Genomic DNA, 20454 nt, shown 5'->3' with positions numbered 1-20454 from the left:
AAAAAAAAAAAAAAAAAAAAAACAGAACAAACCCTCTTCCCATCTCCACAGCAGAGTGGAACCCAAAGGCCTCTGACCCACAAACACAGAAATCTCAGTTTTAAGAGACAGAAAGCAACAAGACCATATACAACAGAGAAAGAAATCAGGCCCAGGTAATGAGGACTGAGCAGCAGATAGGCGTTCTGAGAAGACGGCTGGATAGAAGCAAAGCCTCCTGAGCAATACAACGGAAAAAGCCTCCATATTTAGAGGGAGCTCTGGATAACAAGGGGGAAACCACAGACTGAAACAGGAATGTGCAACCCCATTCCAGAGCAGCCAGACCAGCCCAAGGGCAGGAGGGGTCTGGAGAGCTACAGACCATATGACATAAACAAGTGTTGACAACTGTGTTATTATTAAGGCCTGGCAGAGGCCAGGACAGAGACCTTGACCCTAAGGGTCTTGCTGACTCCTTAGCAAAGGAGCCTGGAAAATGAAATGAAAACCTGACTGTAATCCATCTGAAGTATGTACTGCATGTATTTTGTGAGAAGCTTAAGTTTATTATGACAGTTTTCAATCAATATCATGGATTTGGCTCTTCTACACTAATGTGGCTTTTTTAGACTGAAGTTAGAGAGTCCCTAGAAACACAGATGAGCAACTACAGTAGGTAAGCTCTGATGACTACCACCATTAGACCTGCAGGACCACCGGTGGGCAGACCAAGCCATGCAGCTTTGATGGGGCTTACTGCCATCTAGGTGAGCTTCGCCTTGCCCCTGCTCTGCCCTGAGCAGAGAGACCCCTTAGCAGAAAGGCAAATTAAAGCAAGTGAGGATGGAGTCCAGTTTGGTGGTTAAGTCTTTGAAGCCACTGACCTGGGATCAAATTCCTGCTCTGCTGCTGTGACCTCAGGCAAGTTATCTGGTCACCCTAAGCTCCAATTTACTCAGGTATAAAATTAGGGCTAATAATTATACCTACCTTCACTGGATTGTTTTAAGAATAAAAATATAATGCATGCATTAAGTGCTTAGCATAGTGCCTGATAAAATAAATGTTGACATCTATGTCATCTTTACTAGATGGACTAAAATGAGAAATAAAAGACAGCAAAAATCTAGAACCTATGTCTACGCTCTCTCCCTCCTCTCCTCCCTTTGAAGTAACAACAAAGAACAATAAAACTGGACTGATAATCTTGAAGACGACATTGTTGATAATGAATCTGAATGCTTTATAGCCCTCCCCCATCGAGTTAGTTCATCCCTGTCACTGTTCATGTTACTCCTTCTCACTACTTCTTCCCTACAACTCACCTCCATGAACACCTTGTAAAACCATATTAAATTCCATCTGTACAAGTATTTATGCTAATATGTGAATAAATTACCCTATCAAAGTGTTCCTCAGTTCATTCATACCTATTCTAATTTCTGTCTCCTGATGGTTCTATCTCTCTACTCCCTCTCTACTACATGGACCATTACCAAAAGTAAAATCAAACACTTAATACATCTATTCCTCTGGACATAGCAAGTGCTTAATACGTACTGAGATAGAAACCACAGAAAGACTTCTGGAAAGAAGGGTTAATGGAAGGCACTGAAGTGATTTACGTGGTAAAGCTGTATTCTCCTTATGCCCAGGGAAGACAAACTGGTAGGTGAGAAGTATGGGGTTCATTAAGTTTACATTGTACACTTAAGAGCTACCAGAAGTTTCCAACTCTGTGCCTGACATCTTTTTGCTGCAAGGGGGCTCTGGGAATTGCTGTTTTCTCCATGGCACTAGCCAAGAGAACACTACTTATACAGCAAACCACATTGGAATGCTCCCTAGCTTTCACCGAAAAGCAGTTACTCCTCAGGCATTCACTAATCAGCTTCAAAATCTGGAAAGCCTAGATTTCAATTTATCATATAAACTAAGCAGTGGCTCTAAACCGTGGTGAAATTACTTATCCTATTATGTTGGGAGATGTAAGGTGGCATTCCCCAGAAATTTCTCCACAATGACCTCCAAAGCAGAGCCTTTGGAATCTTATTTCTGACTGTGTACAAAAACACTTGCAAATGACTTAGAGCATCATTTTAAATGTGACTTAAGCATGTGATTCAAGAATCATGAGGGTGGGTGGAGAAGAGGTCCACAGAGATGACTACTTACATCAGAGGTATAGATAGGACAGTGTTCTGAGTCCATAGAGCAGGTAATTTTTAGTATTTGCAATAAATTTGGTTTCAATGGTGGAACGATGGGCTAGGTTCTCTACTGCTGAACAAAGATTTACTGTGATTCCAAGTACTCTGAATCTGTAGACCCACTCAATCTATCTAGTACCCTACAAGGAGTATTACCACTGTTGCTTAATAACAGTGGTCAAACTAACCTTACAATGGAACTCAAAATAGAAAGAATCTTCTAACTATGGCTATGTCTGCTCACAGCGAATTAGGTATCCATATAAAAAAAATTTTTTTAAAGATTTTAAGTAATCTCCACACCCAACATGGGGCTTGAATTCACAACCCAGAGATAAAGAGTTACATGGTCCACCAACTAAGCCAGTCTGGCACCCCCATATCAAAACCTTTGAAAAAAATTCTGAGAGGTAACACCTTGTTCTTGTGAACCGAGTGAACACAGCTCAGAGCAGCAAGGCTCTTGCAATGGGAGCCCAGCCTCTCCCTAAAAAAAAAAAAAAAAAAAAAGGGTTTAAACACTGGAAAAAAAAAAACATGACTCAGCTCAGAGAGAAAGTTAAGTGTTTAAAATTTTAGGAAAAAAACATATTATGTAATACTTGAAAATGAAAATTTAAGAATTTTTCCCCATGACAAAGCTGTAATTAAATCCTATTTAACTGTTTCCTCTAATGACATCCATTTTAATTAGGTTTTAATAGACTGGCAGCCACAACCTATAGTTTTATGAAGCAAAGTAAAATTATAGTCTAGGAAGACATTTAAGGAAAGAGACCTATCAACACAGATGAGAGGTTACAATATATCCCCTCATCCCTAAAGACCCCAATGGTAATTAAGTGTGCTGAACAGACAGCCATCAGGGCTAACAGTAGGTGTGCTCACCACCAATCAGCACTGGGTTATTCTTTAAAATCTAAGGGTTATTGCTGTGATCTGCTTTCTAGAAAATTTGCATGTCATGGAATAAAGAATGCAACTAAAGAGGTGTGGGTTCTATAGCTCCACCAAATTTGCAGCTTCTGTCCTTGCAATGGGCTTTCTGTCTTAAGATTTTAAGGCATACACTTTCTTATACTCAACATGATACAACAACACTCATTCTGAGAAGACTGCTCTATGTTTCAGAAAATGAACATCGCACAGAAAAAGTAAAATTAATGTATGAAAAACAGATCCATGTAGAAGAATAATGCATCTGCAAATGAGATGCACTGAACAGGATCTTAATAGTGTGCATCTGTATCTATTTCATACTACATTATGAAAATCAGGGAATAAATCACGAAAATTAACTCAGACCAAATGAGTATCAGAGGCACTTATTTTAGAAAAGAAGAACTGAGCATCATCAATCCCTTTGTTAGCCAGAGGATCGGGAAAGGAATCTGGCCTGTTGCTACTTCAAAGAAGTTTGTATATACTTATTCGAAAGAGAGACAAAGTTATATGAATATATATTATTTTTAAAACTAGTTTTGAAACATCAACACTTAAATTTTAATAAATCACATATACTCTGTAAGTTGAAAGTTTTGGGGAGAGGAATATCTGATCCTCTCAAAAATACAATTTTGTAACCACGCCAACAATCTGATGCCTCCAAATCCCTCTGCCAAGAAGCGGAGTTACTTGGCTAAGATACTTTTACTTGTACATTCTCATCAGAATAAGGCTTTCATGCCAGGAATCTTTTTTTTTTTCCTGGTGTATTGGCCATTGCCAGAAATGGACCCATCGAATTCACCAGTGCTAAGGAGTTAAGCATCTGAGATTTAATTTAACAGTTTCAGCTTTATTAAGCTGTCACAGAACGGCCCCACTTTGATAACAGTAGCTGCTCCAATTATGGCTTGGTTTAGGGTTGACAAGTATAATGATTCATTCGTGGCACATGAGAAGCAATAAAAGGTTGTTTTGCATTACAGCTTTAAAAATGTGGGCACTTTTTTCATTTAATTTGTCACTTAGCTTTTGCTAAGAGGACATTTAAATTGCAGTAAAAGGCAAATGGGGCTTTTAGTTTAAATGTAATCCCCATATTTAAATGATCTGTAATGGTGCAGTGTTGGAGTGGGAACACTATTGTCTCACAGTGGGTCCTGATGGTGACATGTGACATTTGTATTCAGGTCCTGTATTATCCATGTGGCTAAAGGGCTTCCAATTTCATTTCACAGCCAGAAGCCTGCAGAAAACACCAATTAACTTGCAGATCCCATTTGCCGACAAAACTCAGCCTCTTCTCAATGTCTGGCATCTGGCAGTGCTCAGCATTTAATTCCAAAGCAGAGCCTTGAAGCAATGTGAGCCCTGTGCAGGGGCACAAAGTCAAAATCTCCCATTTTATTAAGAAGCAAAATCATTTCCTTTTGTAGTCCAGAAGCAACTTTTAGTTAATTTTTTGGTGAATGAATATTAAGATACAATAGCTATTGTTACTTCTACTTGGGATTCTTTGCAAAACTTAGATCCATTAAAATGGTTACTGACCTCTGCTTGCCATCAGAGTACACAAGAGAATTTATAACAGTCTAGTAATGATTGGGGGCGGGGGAGGAGGGAAGGGATGATTTGTGAAGAAACAGAATACAGGGAAAAAAAGATATATTCATCCTAGACTGAAATCAAAGAAGCCTGGCCCATAATCAGAAAGCAGTTCATCAGAGGGTATAACTAGAATCAGCTGGTGGAAACTTCCACCTAATGAGAATTTATACTTTTGATTGAGAATTGAGGTACATAATTTTCAAAACCAACTTGGAAAAGTGAGATGGGGATAATGGATTAAATATGAACACTCTAAGTTTTATTTAACTATATCACTTGTACTTTTTTGGTAACCAAAAAAAGTAGTCAGCACTTTCTTCCTAATTAGTTATTTGTAATCCTAAGTTCCTCCAAGTACCACAGCTCTTTAAATTTTATTCATTTAATATTAATCCAGTATTTTTTCTTTAAATGATTCCCTTCATTATAGTTTTTTTAAATGGTAGACCTTTCCAATGTCATAAATCAACTAGTCAATTCAATATTTACTACAGAATTACAAAACTGAGGAGGGTTTACCTAGGAAAGTGTTATCATTCAGTATTCTATAAAAATATGTTTAAACATATGCATTACACTTGTCCGAACTACCACACTGTGCTCCCAAACACTCTTCCAATATATTGAAACAATCTACTATAGTTATGGACTGATTTAAATTTTGATGGGGGTAAAGGCCACCAACCATTAATTCAGGTGACCAAGTAATTACAAGATACTTAATAAAAATACCAGGAGAAAAGGCCAACAAATATCTAACACTTGGCAAGTAGCAGACATTTATGATTAAAAAAAAAAAGAGTTGTCATCCACAGCAAGTTTCTGAACACACATCCTATTAATGGCAAAGAGGAAACTGATGTCCAATTCTTTACCAACTTGCGGCATACCCCTAGATTAGTCAACATGATCTTTTGGAAGTATCCTAAACTTCTCTGGAGTTCAATTTCCTTATCCATAAAACAGTTCACCTCAAAGGTCCCTTCCAATTACTACAATCATGTGGTATATGCACAAACAACAGTTTCTCTTCATCTAGACTTGACATGGGATCAATCAGCAGGATATGGTCTATTATCAGCCAAGAGTGAAAGAAGGGGAAGGTATGAAGAGTTCTACTATTCAATTTCAATGAAACTAGGATCTTCTAGTAAACATATCCAGAACATAAAATTAATATAGGCATTGATAGAACATTTGTCAAAAATTCCATCTGTCATATTCTTAATAGAAAGACAATTTAACAAATGCATTATTTGTTAATTCCCTAAGCAATAAACATTGGATAAAATAATCATCCCCCCAAATTTCCCAGTGAACCTGACTAGTGGATTTCTCATTTTTTCAACCACCTGCTATATTTATATCTTTATTACAGAGATTTGGGAAGCAATAAAAATTATAGTTTATCTTTTCCATTCTGACAATCAACAGCTCATCTAAGTCTGTAACAGCCAAAAAATAAATGTTCAAACTACTTTTGACACTTTCAATGTACTCAAAGGGGGAAAAGAGCCAAATTTTAGCTCAACTGATTACAATATTATTCCAGAAATGAGTAACCAGCTCTATTATACAAAATACCTATTTTAAAATAATATGGCTTCTTTTTTCAAATATTTAAAGGGAGATTCCTGTGCTTGCTTTCCTCAAGATCCGACAATTTCTCCCAAACCCTCCCAAGATTATTTCCTGCAAATGCCAGCCCAAGCCCTCCTAGTTCTAACCAGTGTCTAATGGCAATAAGTTCATATATGAGCAGCTCTCCCTTCAGCAACACTCCGACCATGCGCTTTCAACATTTAACCATGATCTTTACCCATACACAACTCAATGGCAATCTGTCAGGAAATTTATATTTACCCAGCTCATCCCAGAGCTGCCTATATTTGTCAGTCATCGCAGTGCCTTGTTGCCTCCAAAGTGACAGACGAGGGTCAGCCATGAATTGCTCTGTTATCAATGTCAACATGCGGGCCCCATTAGAGTCCCTCATCTTCAACATCTCCCGCACCTGGTGGGGAAAAAACAGACCTTCAGAAAAGTGTTCAAAACTGCACAGCAATACAGCAACAGACCACTTTCTTTCTTTCTCTGGGGTCCGAGGCAGTTAATTCTTGATACCAGCCCTCTTTGGCAAAGAAAAGTTGTGAAAAACTGGTCTCTATCCTAAATGGCAATTTAATCAGAGAATTAACTGTTAATTTCGTAAAATCATGTTTCATAATCCAAATGAGGAAAAGAAATTTGGTTAACTTTCCAATTACAAAAAAAAATAAATTTTTTGCCAGCCCACAGAAAAACAATACCAAAATAAACAAGACAAATCATCTGGCACCTTCCTGACTCTTCCAACTGATTGTACTTACGACTAGAGTAGAAGAGCTGAAAGCAGTCTACTGATTAACTCTTTAGGGATCTTCTAAATTGAATGGATAATGTTTTTAATAGTAACATCTGTCTTTCTGTTTTTAAAAAACTGCTTTATTGAGACATAATTCACATACCATACAATTCACCAATTTAAACTGTGCAATGCAATGTTTTTTAGTTTATTTCCAGAGTTGTGAAGTCCTTCAGTTTTTGATGTAAACTAGAATTTCAGTAAGCTCTCACACCGAAGTTTTCTGACAAGAAGAGCAATATCATACTTTTATATTCACCCCAATGGGGCTGTAAGAGGAAATGGGTTGTGCTGCAAGTTAAAGAACTCTCTGGCCCTCACTAAGCGATTCAGGAAGCAGAATTATAACCTGTGACCTAGCGAGCTAATGCAGCCTCTCAAGCTGGAACTTCAAGCTCTGTCCATTACTCTGGAGCCAAATTTTCCAAATTAAAAAAAAAAAAGGAAGAAAAGAAACACAAGACTAAGTGTCTCTATAGGAAACCCTAAGTAAATCCGTCCATTCCAGAAGTGTGTACTGCTATGTGTTCAACAAACATGAATCCCAGCTGAACACCACACCACCAGTTCTCCCTATAGGAAATTACTAGAGCAAGGTCATAAGCAGCAGAAAAGGAGAGGGGGTCCTTTTACTCAAGATTCTATGTGAAAGGCAAATCAAAGAGGAAATGGCAGATATTCAATAAGGCAGCCCAAACCTCAAGATCTACTGATCCCGTGTCAGGCCTGTACCCTGAGACAAGTAATGGAAGTCCATCACAGGCTTCAAATGGGAGCCCTGTAAAGAACTCAAAAGTACTTCTACACTGAATCACAAGTGTTGTACTTCCAGGATTATTTCAGTAATAATCTTAAAAAGTTTTTTTATTTCCAATATGGAAGCACTAAAAAGTCATGAACAGAAGAAGACTGGGAGGAAGAAAGGGAGTTGCCATTTATTGGACATCACGCTAAAGAGTTTTACAGTTATACTTATCATGTAATCTTCACAATAACCATAAAATAGGCCAGATTATAATCCCCATTTTATGAAATATAAAAATCATGTTTCAGAGAAGTGAAGCAACTTGCTCAAAGGACAAGAGGAATCGCTGGGATCAGAGCCCAGATCTGTCTTAACTCTAAAAGTTATGCCAAAAAATTAAAAAATAAAAAATAAAAGTTATGCCATTTCCAAAATTAGATGATGCTGTTACTTCATATGGCACGCATAATGTGTACATCATATACAAGGATAAAAATAGCAGCTATAGGACAGTCTAATACCTCTTTCACTTTGCTTCCACTATGCCAAAGCATACTATTTGCTAACATGAGAATCTGTGAAATACTTCCTGTGTATCTAAATATACCAAACCTTTAATATTACCACTACATCATGGATGTGATTTAATGTTTATTTTCCTGATAAATTTCTAACCTATTACTCAGCAACAGCAATGACAATAAACACGTCACTGTTAAGCATATAAACCACAACTATCAAGCAATACTCAAGTACATCTATAGTCTAATGGTAATTAATTTTCAGATGGCTGACTCTGATGTATCACAAGAGTTTGATGTACCTGTGAATTACCAAAGAATGATTAAATCATGTGTGAAGTAGTTTTAGGGTAAGATGTATTATATTATAATCTAATTTTCAGAAAATTGGCAATTAATATATAGTAAATGGGATAAAATCTTTAATAAGAGGATACCGATTAATCAGAATACACTATTTTCTGGCGATAACCAGTAACGAAATATACTCTAATTCTTCAGAACTAAAAAAATATTTTAATTATTATAAGTACTAGAAAAGCTGTTTAACAAAAGTGTTAATGAGTTATCAAAAGTATCAATCAATTATCTCATCCATTAAAACCAATTTGAATACATTAGTCATAATAGTAGTTATACTCCCATAAAAGACACTGATTTAATATTATTAAAAAAGCATTTTACCCAGTATTCAGAATTGCATTTATGGTACTAAAAGTTCTGTATAAAGCAACAGACACAGTTTCTACTCACACAGAACCTGTAAGGAAGATAACTTTGTTTCTTAGGCCATCAAATTTTGGTGATGAAAATTAACATTTACCAAGGCCAAAATGACATGTTAGACACCATCATCATTTAATCACAACTTGAGGAGATATGTTATCATTAGCTAATTTTATAGATGAGGAAACGGACTTAAATAACTTGCCAAGGTTCATACATTCAATAAGATTTAGAATTTAGATTTAAAGCCAGGGCTATATGACTCCAAAGTCCATGCTTTTGAAACTAATTTAAATATACTGAATATTATTAAACTAAATCTATAATGTTATATGCATGTATTAACTGTTCAAAAATAATTATGTAAAATTTACAGATTATGGATTGGAACAAGAGATACTTCTCAACCTCAAAAAAAAAAAAAGCCCTAAATATATGAGAAGCACATTTTAAGGACTGTATTCAAAGTTATGCTCTACTTGAGAACATTAACTAGAAAAAGTAAAAGCTTGAAAAGATGGCATTTTTAATAATATTAAGCTACTTACTTTTGAGTTTTGAAAGGTTTTTCAAAATTGTATAAACTATCACCATTTTAGTAATGGGAACTGAGAGAAACAAAAATGTTCACATCTTGCCTAACGATAGCTAAGTAAGTAAATGCATTACAACATAATAGTTTCTAATTGATTGGTTAACTTAGATGTTCTTCTTTAAAAAAAAAAGAAATAAAAAAGAAGCCTTTATTCTATTGTACACATAATCATATATAGATACTTTCTATATATGTATATATTTAGAATATTTCTTTAAAAAAAAAAATCATACCTTTGCAAAGAGCAAATTAAGCTGCTTCCCTGATCCGTGGTACCCGCCCTGGGAAAGGAACAGTTTAACCTGTTCTTGAACCTGCTCTTCATCTAAGTGCCAGCAGTTTTCATCATCTATACTAGCACCTGCTGTTGGATCAGGAGCACCTAGAAATAGAAAGAAAAAATAACACATATGCTAGATAAAAACTCTGTGCTAAAGGGCTCTGATTATAAACTTGAAAAGAATTAAGATTCTGCATTTTTTGCCTACACACTTTTTAAGCCAATCTCAATTTCAATTATACATACAAATTTATGACTGAAAATAAATATAAAAATCATTCTCTTATTTCTAGGACTTTCTTGATTTGTGCTAAGCTAAAATGCAGATTACTGTAGCACTGAGATATTTTCTTTTTTAAAGATCAGAAACTAAACCTTTGGAGAGGAGTTTACAAGTTCTCTAAAGAATAGAAAAAAATCACAAAAATGTCTCATTGTAAATACATGATGTTTATAAAGCTCTACTGTGTAGGATATGTTAGGAAAATGTTTTTCAAAGACATGAGAAAAATGTGAAACCAAGTGAACTGAGTATTTTTCTCTTTACTATGTTAATTCAAGAAGCTTTCACTGTTATCTGCTGCTGTATAAACTACATGCTGACATAGTCTTTAGTTGCAGAAAACTGAAGATTAAAAAGGGAAATCAAGCCACACGGGAACAGGCAGTGCAGCTGTTGTACAAAACCAGGTTGTAGTATCACCTTGCCAAACTGCGTAAATATTTTATTGCTGAAGTACACACAAAAGATAACAGCTATGTCATAAGCCCTGTGTGCAGACTACCTTAGAAATTCAAAAATTATCCAGATACTTAGGCAGGTAAAAATTAAGTTTCATTATTTATTTAAAAAATAAAATGATATTTAAGGCCTAAGATTCATAAGGAATATAAAAAAAATTTAAATCTAAAAACCTTTCCTCAATAGTGTTTAATCTCCTTATCAACCCTTAAAAAATACATTTATAAGTCTGGTTTTACATTGCTTTCCTTTTCTTCTAATGATCTGATAAAACAGAATGAATTGGCCAAGGAAACAATCACTAACACCTGCTTAGAACCAGGGTCCATTAGTCCCTAAGAGGAGAGCAGTGAGTCTGTGAATCTCCTTGAAAAGGTGTGCATTCATTCATTCATTCACTGAGCCAACACATTTATTGAGTGTCTTCTGTTAGACTTGGGAATGAAATGGTGTGCAAAATAGACAGAATTCCTGTCCCCATATAATTTACCACCAAATTATTTTTGACTAGGACCAACAATAACAAATACAATTCACATCAAGCCCAATATATCTGTATATCTGGGTGTTTATGTGATGACATCTACTATCTATTAATCTGAAGCAAAAGTATGATGGAAAAAGACCCTGACTATAAGTGAAAGGGTCTGATATTCTCTATTATATTTTTAAAAAATGGCTTATCATAACTTTTAAAACTGATTTCATAACCCATAATGGGCTGCAACCCACTATATGAGAAACACTATTTTAAGTTGTGAAATAAATATCAATCTAGTAATCACACATATAAATATTTGATAATAAATGATAACTGCTCCAAGGAAGAAGCCAAAATGCCAGCAGACTATATCAGAAAGCTCTGACTGGGCCATGTATTGCCAGGGTAAACACACCTTGAGGAAATGGAAACTGAGCTGAGATTTGCCTTAAGTAGATTAGAAGTTAAAGGAAAAAGGAAGAGAAAGGAATTAGTCTGAAAGTGAGACTAAGAGCTTAGGCAGAAGTCTCAGGCGGGAAGGAACACAGAACATGGATGAAATAAAAGATAGCCCACACCCACAGAACTCAAAAGTAGAGGATGAGGAGAAGACAAGTACAAGACAATCCTGGAGAAGGGTTAGACCCTGAGAGCCCTGGCAAATGAGAAGCTTAGTTTTTTTTCTTCCCTAAGCATAACAAATGGGAATTCATAACAAGGTCGTCCGAAGAAGAATGAAACACCCTAGACAGTAAAGATGTTTTCTCCTAATGTGCATCAATTTCAACATTCCTACAATAGAATATATTCAGCCATGAAAACAAATGTGGAGATTCTCTCTGTACTACAATGGAAAAATATCCAAGATATACTGTTGAATGGAAAAAAAAAAAAAACAGGCCAAAGAAAAGGATACATAATAAACCCCCTTTTTTATAGTGAAGTTTTAGAAAGAGCCTATGTATTAGTATTTCCTTACATATGCATAGAATGGGTAACCTCGGTACATGAGGGAAGAAGGCTCTTCACTGAACACCTTTTTATATTTTTAAAATTTCAGAACCACGTGAATATATTTAAGTACCAAAAAAAAAAATTCTCTCAAGTGTAGAAGATAGACTAGGAAGCAAAAATACAAACGAAAACAGTAAGAATGATATATATGCATAGTCTGTGCAAAGGATGATGATGGTAGCTTGAAAACATCACTGAGAACAGAAATGGAGAATCTGACAGGAATTTAAGACATAAAAACAATACAACTTGGTAATGAAGTGGGTATGTGAAATCTGGAAGATCAGGGGGTTGAGAGAGACATGGGTTTCTGCGTTAAACAACTGGATGAGATACTGGACAACTCAGAGACACACAGATCAGAGCAGGACCCAGGTTAGAGGGTAGGAGGGGCAGTGTTTAAAAGGTCCTGAGTTCAGTTTCAGACATAGTGAATTTGAAGTACCTTTGAGACAGCCAAGAAGAGGAGAAAGGATTTCAAGTGGGGAACTGGATATTTACAGGAGGCTCTACAGGACAAGAAGAGCACCTAAGACAGAGCCTAAGGAAAGCCAACATTTAAAGACTGGGGAGAGAAATTGAGTAAGGATGGCAATGGGAATGAGTGACCTATTAGGAAGAGCTGGAGAGACTGGTTCTTCCAGAAGTAAGGCAGAAAAAGTTGTTCCAAGCAGGTATTATGCAAGTAGGTCTGTATTTAAGCTCCAGAAAGCAAGGATTATAGCTGCCCTGCTCACCACTGCTTCCTGACACCTAATTTTCATCTCAATTAGGAAATCAAATAATGGAAATGGGGAGAAGGAGGGAATCAAGTAATGGAAATGGGGGGAAAGACCTGTGTACATCCCTCCCCTGAGGAAAGGATTCTTATCAAAAAAGAACAATGCTAAAGCATCTTCACATACATTTATCTCATTTTCTCCTCACAATGTCCCCTAGAGGTGAGTAAAGATTATGATCCCTACTCTACAGAAGGAGAAACAAGTTCAGGGTGATTATCCCTTGTCCACAGCCACAATGCCAAATCCAGTCTCCTGGTTCTCTCCACTGCTGAAGAACACATCCCAGAACCTTGGAGCTAAAGTTGAACCATGAAGGTATCGAGGCAGGCATTGTTAGCCCTAAATCAAACATAAATTTAAGGAAGGATACTGAGATGTTTGTAAGCATTTGTTAGCACGTTTCTCTTTCACGGGAAGATATAGATAGAGACACACAGTGCTGTGAAGAGTCAACCGCCGGGGTTATATCCGTATCCCACAGGGACTGGGAGCCCCTAATCCAGCCCATGCCCTTGATTCTAGAGACAGACACACACAGAGACACACACATGCAAATGCACAAAGACAACTATAGATTCTTTATCTAAATGCATCAGAAGAGACTCTCCAAACAACTCATCTATGTGCTCTCAACTTTCATATTTAAGCTTTTCCCAGTATCTTGCTAAAATCCTTCTGGGAAATCTGACACCTGCCTCCTTAACCTCTTCTTAGGGAAAATTTTGACAAGCTACTGATTATCCACTCTCACTGTTCCTTCTGATGACCTGAGCTAAATAAATTCAATTTCTATCCTCACAGTGGTTATTTCCCCCAATACTCATGACTTGTTGGTTGTTCTCTATTGGGCATTGAGGGCCAGGACCTACAAAGAATCGTGCACCCGAAGGGCTTGGATGGGGACTGACTATCCTATGGTATAGTAGAAGGCATGCTACAACCCTTCACTGCTTGGGTCACAGCAGCCATATGAGACTTGACTTTTCTGTTTGCCACATAAATATCCAAGTATTTTAAGTAGATTTCAATTCAGTTTAGAGAAAATTCCAGTCTCCTTGGCCTAAAATGGCAAAGGGGTCAACATCCAGATATTTTACAAAAACTGGAGGATATACTCAACTCATTATTTTTGTCGTACTAAAAGAGAAAAGTGTTAGAAAGAGTAATCCAGGAATCACTTTCATTTGACTTGAATTACACAAGGCATTTTTTCTTAAAATCCAATAGGTTTTAAAACACTGTCATATTTTTAAAAATATGATAAATTTTTAAATTTCTTTAATGGATCATTTAATTTACATACATACAGATTTTTGTTCTTGCCCAGGTGGGAAGATATCTAATAGCAAATGTATAAATACATGAACAATGTTTCTCAAGTTTTTAAGAAAACCAAGGGTTTTTTTGTTTATATGTTTTTTGGGGGGGGAGGAGTATGGTAAGCTAGTGTTAGAATTAACATATTTCTTCAAGAGTGTGGGGGAAGGAGGAGGCACTGCAGAGGGAAAATGGCCCACAAATAAAATTTTACTGCAAATAATCTAATAAAGTCTACACACATAAGCTGAGAGGATGTGTGGGGTTCCTAATCCTGGATTAGAATTCAGAATACTTCAATTCTAAACAGAGTTGGGAAAACTATGTGTCATCCAGCAAATCACTTAAGCTCCTCGGACCTCCATTTCCTCAAACCTAAAATTCTATAATGTAGGAATAAAAAATTAACTAGGTGATAGAATTAGAAATCTTTTCATGTGACTGCGTAGAAAACATCCTCACTTTAGTAAAAAGAATGCGTGCAAAGATTAACTTCTTGGTAAATAAAACATAAATTTACTCTGAACACAACTCAACACTTTAGGAATATGTAATACTATACATTATAGACCAGGAAATTAAATGTCTACAATAATAACCTTCCTAAAACAGCATATTCACTTAGTAAACTTTAATACTGAAATTTAACTATTTAAATCTTAATATGTCTTGGTTACATGCATGGAAGTGTTGCCTAAGCCTTGTATAAAATGTAGATTTGCAAAATTTATTTCTACTTGTTAGTGGCTATCTATAAACAAAGACAAACCGTTTCTTGGCATTTAGCTTTGAGAAAGGTAGGCAAAGAAAAACATTATTCGTGTGTTTATACATTTGCTATTAGATATTCCCCAAGTTGGGCAGGAATCAGAATCTGTATATATAAATTAAATGGTCCATTAAAGAGTTTTAAAACCTATCATATTTTTTACCCTTATTTATATTTATAATTACAAATGCTGTAACTTTTACAACTGTATAATTAATCTTTGTGGGCATTTTATTACCAAAGCTTACTTCTTCAAAGTTTCAAGCCTTTAGGGAAAGTGAAATTATCTGGTAAAAAAAAGTCCAACAGTTTAATTGTCTCTCATTCCCAGCTACGGATGTGTGAATTTCATTTACCCTCTTACATAGGAAGAGAGTGAAAGGAGAATTCATGGACATGAAGGACCACTGTCCATGTACTTGACTTCCCCTGTCTGCTACTTGATTTGGTTCTGATTTAGTTTTGATTTATCTCAATATCAAAACTCCCTTACCCTGGGAGTTCTCAAAATTAAGAGTATATTAAAATTCTTAAGGCCCACTGTGAAAAAAAAATGGATACCTAGGCACCACTTCAGAAGTACTGAATCAGAATCTTTGCCAGGGGGGTAGGAGAACGGTTCCATATTTGGAGAGGATGTTTAACATGGTGGCACAGTGTGGATCTTCATACTGGAAAGTATTCAGGCTCCAGAGGCATCAAACAGACACCTCTCCAGTCTACTGAATAAAGCATATTTAAGACACACCAAATGAAATTTCTGTCTCATGTCAAGGAAACAGTTGCTTCTAAGCATTAAGCAGCACCAAACCCTTTTGCAAATTTTAAACTGAGAAACCGAGACGCATTCACAACTGGCTTATGCTATGTTTGGTATGTGGAATTATTCACAGCTTTGGGTTCTAATAGGGAACTTAATGCTTTCTTTTCTCTTCTTAATCTGCTGGAAAACAATTCAAACAAAAAAGAAATGAAAGGCTTTAGTTTACCTCCTCATCTTAACTGTGACCTAACTGCTTTAGCAATACAGTTGTCTAACTAATGCTTTCACCATTTATATTTATGTACAAGTGGAGTTTTTTGGTTAAAATTAGATTATCAATTTCAGTCTACAGAGGCAGAATGCAGGCAGGAGATGTCTACACTGTAGAGGTGATTTATTCAGCCTCTTTTAGGAGACCTAGAAGAAGGCCATCTCCTAAAGTTTCAGGGCCCACTGTTAAAGCTAGGATACATTACATCTGTGACTTACAAAGGCACCGGTATACCTGCCTTACAAGCTGCAGGCAAAATCCTGACCTCCACCACTGGCACCAAGAGGGAAAAGGCAGGGCGGCAAACTTCAGTGATTCATACTCAAAAGAAGCCTTTCTACAGAGAGGACAAGAATTTGAAGACTGCTGAAAAAGAACATGCACTGAATAAACACACACTTGAAAAAAGATTTAAATTTTATTCTTCCTTAAACCCTCATTTCAAAGTAGTGGCCAATACCTCCATTTCATTTACAATATTGTGATAGCTGCAACACTCAGATCCTTCCTCACCTTCCGTTCTCTGCGGTCAACCTATGTAATGCTACTGCGATGCCGTCAGTGTCATGTCCTCCCCAGGAGCTGTCGGAAGACAGCCCAGCTTCTTTCTTTAGCTCAGAGGCTACTGACAGACGGAACCCTGGCATGTGCCAGGCTGTGCTCCCCCAGCAAGCCACCTTCCCCTCAGCTAAATGCCAAAGAAGTAAGTAGCACCGTCATCAGCACAGATCTCAAGGGAATTCACGTAGACCGTCACAGGGTTTATAGCTCCTCCTCTAAAACTTTCCTCTCATCTGACTTTATTTCTCATTTCTATCATCATTCAACTTAACCTCAAAAGTCCAATAATAAACTATTCATGTACAGAAATAATCACCTATTTTATATGGATGAAAAGCAGTAAAGTATTTGCACACTTTCCATGCTCATTTAAAAATGCAGAGTGTAAACAGAGTGCGTTAACAGGTAGGTCATTTTCTATAACTTCGCTAAAAATGTATTGCTTGGCACACAAACATAAATATTTAACTGCAAAGTTCTCAGAAAGTCTTATTTTTATATAACCCAACTCTTCAGATTTATTAAAAGAAATCTACTGGAGCGCCTGGGTGGCTCAGTGGGTTAAGCGTCTGCCTTCAGCTCAGGTCGTGATCCCAGGGACCTAGGGTCGAGCCCTTCATGGGGCTCCCTGCTCGGTGGGGAGCCTGCTTCTCCCTTTCCCTCTGCCCGCCGCTCTGCCTGCTTGTGCTCTCTTTCTCTCTCTGTCAAATAAATAAAATCTTAAAAAAAAAGAAATCTACTATGTTTGCAAGCTTCAAGAATAGTTTGCTCAGATGATTTTAAAAGTCGTTGTTTAAAAAACGGCTTATAAATATTTTCCTCAACACTGCCCTGAAGACTCATGTCAATTAACTCATCACAATGACAGTGATAATAGCAATTCAGATTTACTTCTTTAACCCTCCTGACCTTATGAAGCTGGTATTCTTTACTGTCCATGTTTTTTTTTTTAAAGATTTTATGTATTTATTTGAGAGAGAGAGAATGAGAGAGCACATGAGAGGGGGGAGGGTCAGAGGGAGAAGCAGACTCCCTGCCAAGCAGGGAGCCCAATGCGGGACTCGATCCAGGGACTCCAGGATCATGACCTGAGCCGAAGGCAGTCGCTTAACCAACTGAGGCACCCAGGCGCCCTACTGTCCATGTTTTACAAATAAAATAACTGAGGCCTGAACAGATTCAGTTACTTGCCCCCATTAACAGAGCTGGAGAGCAAAGGCAGTCTCACTTAGGGTTAACTTCTTTTTTGTGTGTGTGTTTAATGATGTTTATTTTGGCATGCTTTGAATTTGTGAAATACTACAGAAACACTGACAAATTTTAATAAGATAATACAAAAATCATTAAATATCTTTTAGTAGAGATTCTTTAAACAAAACAGGGTATACCACACAGCAGCAAAAACTGATGCATCTCTGAGAATAGATTTTCAAAAATATTATTAAGTGAAAAAAGGGTTGAAAAAAGATATTTACAGTGTGGTATAATTATATAACTTATCAGATATCACACAACCATGTTATATGTTGGTATATATACATACATACATTATACATACATTACATATGTGTATATTACATATAACCAGGCTATCTAGATATATATACTGGATGGCTATTTAACAAATTAATGGTACTGGTTGCCTCTTGGGAGGAATAAGGATGTGTGGATGAATATAAAAGCAACCATATCTTTATCAGTTATATTTTATTTCTCAAAAATTACAAAAATATTAAACATGTATCTTAATATTATAGAAGTATATAAAATTCTACAAAATTATATAATTATTATAAAATGTTCTACTTTTCTGGTGTTTTGAAAATGTTACCATAACAACTATTTTTTTTTTCAGCTTTTAAAAAAAGATTTTATTTATTTATTTATTTATTTAAGAGAGAGAGCCCACAGGCAAGCAGAGGAACGGGTAGAGGGAAGATGGAGAGAGAGAATCTCAAGCTGACTCCCTGCTGAGCTCGGAGCCCAACATGGGGCTCAACCCACAACCCTGAGACCATGACCTGAGCCAAAGTCAAAAGTCAGATGCTCAACCCACTAAGCCACCCAGGTGCCCCATATCAGCTTTTAATAATATATTTTTTTCCAAGCTGGAGAAAGTATACTAAGGAAACCAGTCTATTATACCACATGCAACAACCCCTCTCCCTTCCTTGTCTTCTAGCATTTTTTTTTCCCAATTCGTTAATACCCATCACCAGGCTAACCCATCCCCCCACCCCTCTCCTCTCTAGAACTTAGGTTAACTTCTAAGCTCATCAACACTCCGAGTCGTCTCAGTGTGAGAGGTAGGAGAGACCCATTTGTGGGGGAGATGGGAACAAGTTCATGGAGCCAACATGGACAGACAAAGAGCTGGTTAAGGACAGAGGACTGGTGAGGAAACCAATCACAGTTGGTAGTGATCCTTTGTAAAGCATGAGAGTGGGGAGAGTGTCAGCGGTGACTATAGCGTGTGAGGGAAGGCAAGATTTGGAGATGAAAGAGAAAGAATGAAGGGTATTGGGCTAAAAGTTAATTGGTTGTCTCGGTGTTACCCTAGCAAATTCCTCATGGACTAGAGATGTGATTCCTCCAAATTAAGACACTCAAGTTCTAAGACTACTTCTCTTTTGCTTAAGTGAAATGTTTTTCATGTAAAGACAGTCATGTGTACATGATCATGCATTCCACCAATTTTGTAAAAAAAAAAAAAAATTTAAATTATCTTAGAGAAACATCTAGTTTTAGTTAAAATGTAAAGTTAAACCTAGTAATTTTTGGCGGGAAATTGGGCAGTAATTACTCAAAAATGCATGTACCACTTGTTCTGGCATTTCTACTAAGAATCTATTATTCAAAAATACTTGCACAAATTCACACACACACACACAGGAAAGTCACAGTGGTACTGCATATAGTAGGGAAAAAACAGAAACAACTTCAAAATCATTCAGAAGGTTAATGGTTAAATATACCCATACTATGGAATACTATACAACATTTTAAAAACAGCAATAGACCTGTTTGAACTAACATAAGCTACCCATCATCTATTAAGAGAAAAAAGCAAAATGCAGAAAAATATTTTCAATTGTTTTTTAAAAACTTCATATGTGTGTGCACAAAGAAAGCTGTCTCAAAGAATACAAACCGCACTGTCAGCAGTAGTTGCTTTGTGGGGTAAGAGAGCTGTTGGAGACTAAGGGAGGGAGCTGTTGGGAGAAGGAGCCAATGAGGATTTGTCTTTTTATCTTCATATAATTCTGTACTACTATACATTTTTTCAACATACTTTTTTTTAATTGATTTAAATTTTCTCTAAGTTTCACACTGCTGCACTTTAGGACAGCAAATTCAATTCTCTCCTATAGGATATATTTGCGAACTATATTAATCACCAGGAGATCTTACTTTTGTTTCACCAACTGTCAACGCCTGAATATTCTATGATAGAAAGAATATGCTTATAATAACCAAATTATCTCCCTAGGATACTTGTAAAAACTGGTTGCTAATGTAAGCCCAAGTACAATGAACATGACCATCCAGAGGGAAACAAAAGGAAGAAAGATGTGACATAAGGCCTTCATCAAACAACTCCAACTGCTAGATTCGGAACATGCACGTGTACAGGAATAAATCTCCAAGTTCCCACAAAGAACAAAATGGAATGAAAAATGACAATGTTACTTTTTGTTTAACAAATTCCGAGCACCTACGGCTTCTTAAGTATTGTCC

The 20454-nt window shown here is 36.6% G+C and overlaps 1 protein-coding gene across 1 annotated transcript in view; it reads right to left on the bottom strand.

Moving 5' to 3' along the window:
- Positions 1 to 20454, bottom strand: part of ZSWIM6 (zinc finger SWIM-type containing 6) — a 197643-nt gene that overhangs the window by 42320 nt on the left and 134869 nt on the right. Inside the window, exons 4-5 of the mRNA XM_044916658.1 lie at positions 9970 to 10118; positions 6609 to 6759 (exon numbers count right to left, since the gene is read on the bottom strand). Of these exons, the coding sequence (XP_044772593.1) occupies positions 6609 to 6759; positions 9970 to 10118 (300 nt within the window). The remainder of the gene's footprint in view (positions 1 to 6608; positions 6760 to 9969; positions 10119 to 20454) is intronic.

This window comes from Neomonachus schauinslandi, chromosome 7 (assembly GCF_002201575.2).
Source record: "Neomonachus schauinslandi chromosome 7, ASM220157v2, whole genome shotgun sequence".
NCBI lineage: Eukaryota > Metazoa > Chordata > Mammalia > Carnivora > Phocidae > Neomonachus > Neomonachus schauinslandi.
The sequence above is the reverse complement of the archived record's forward strand: the minus strand, read 5'-3'. Positions and strand labels throughout refer to the sequence as shown.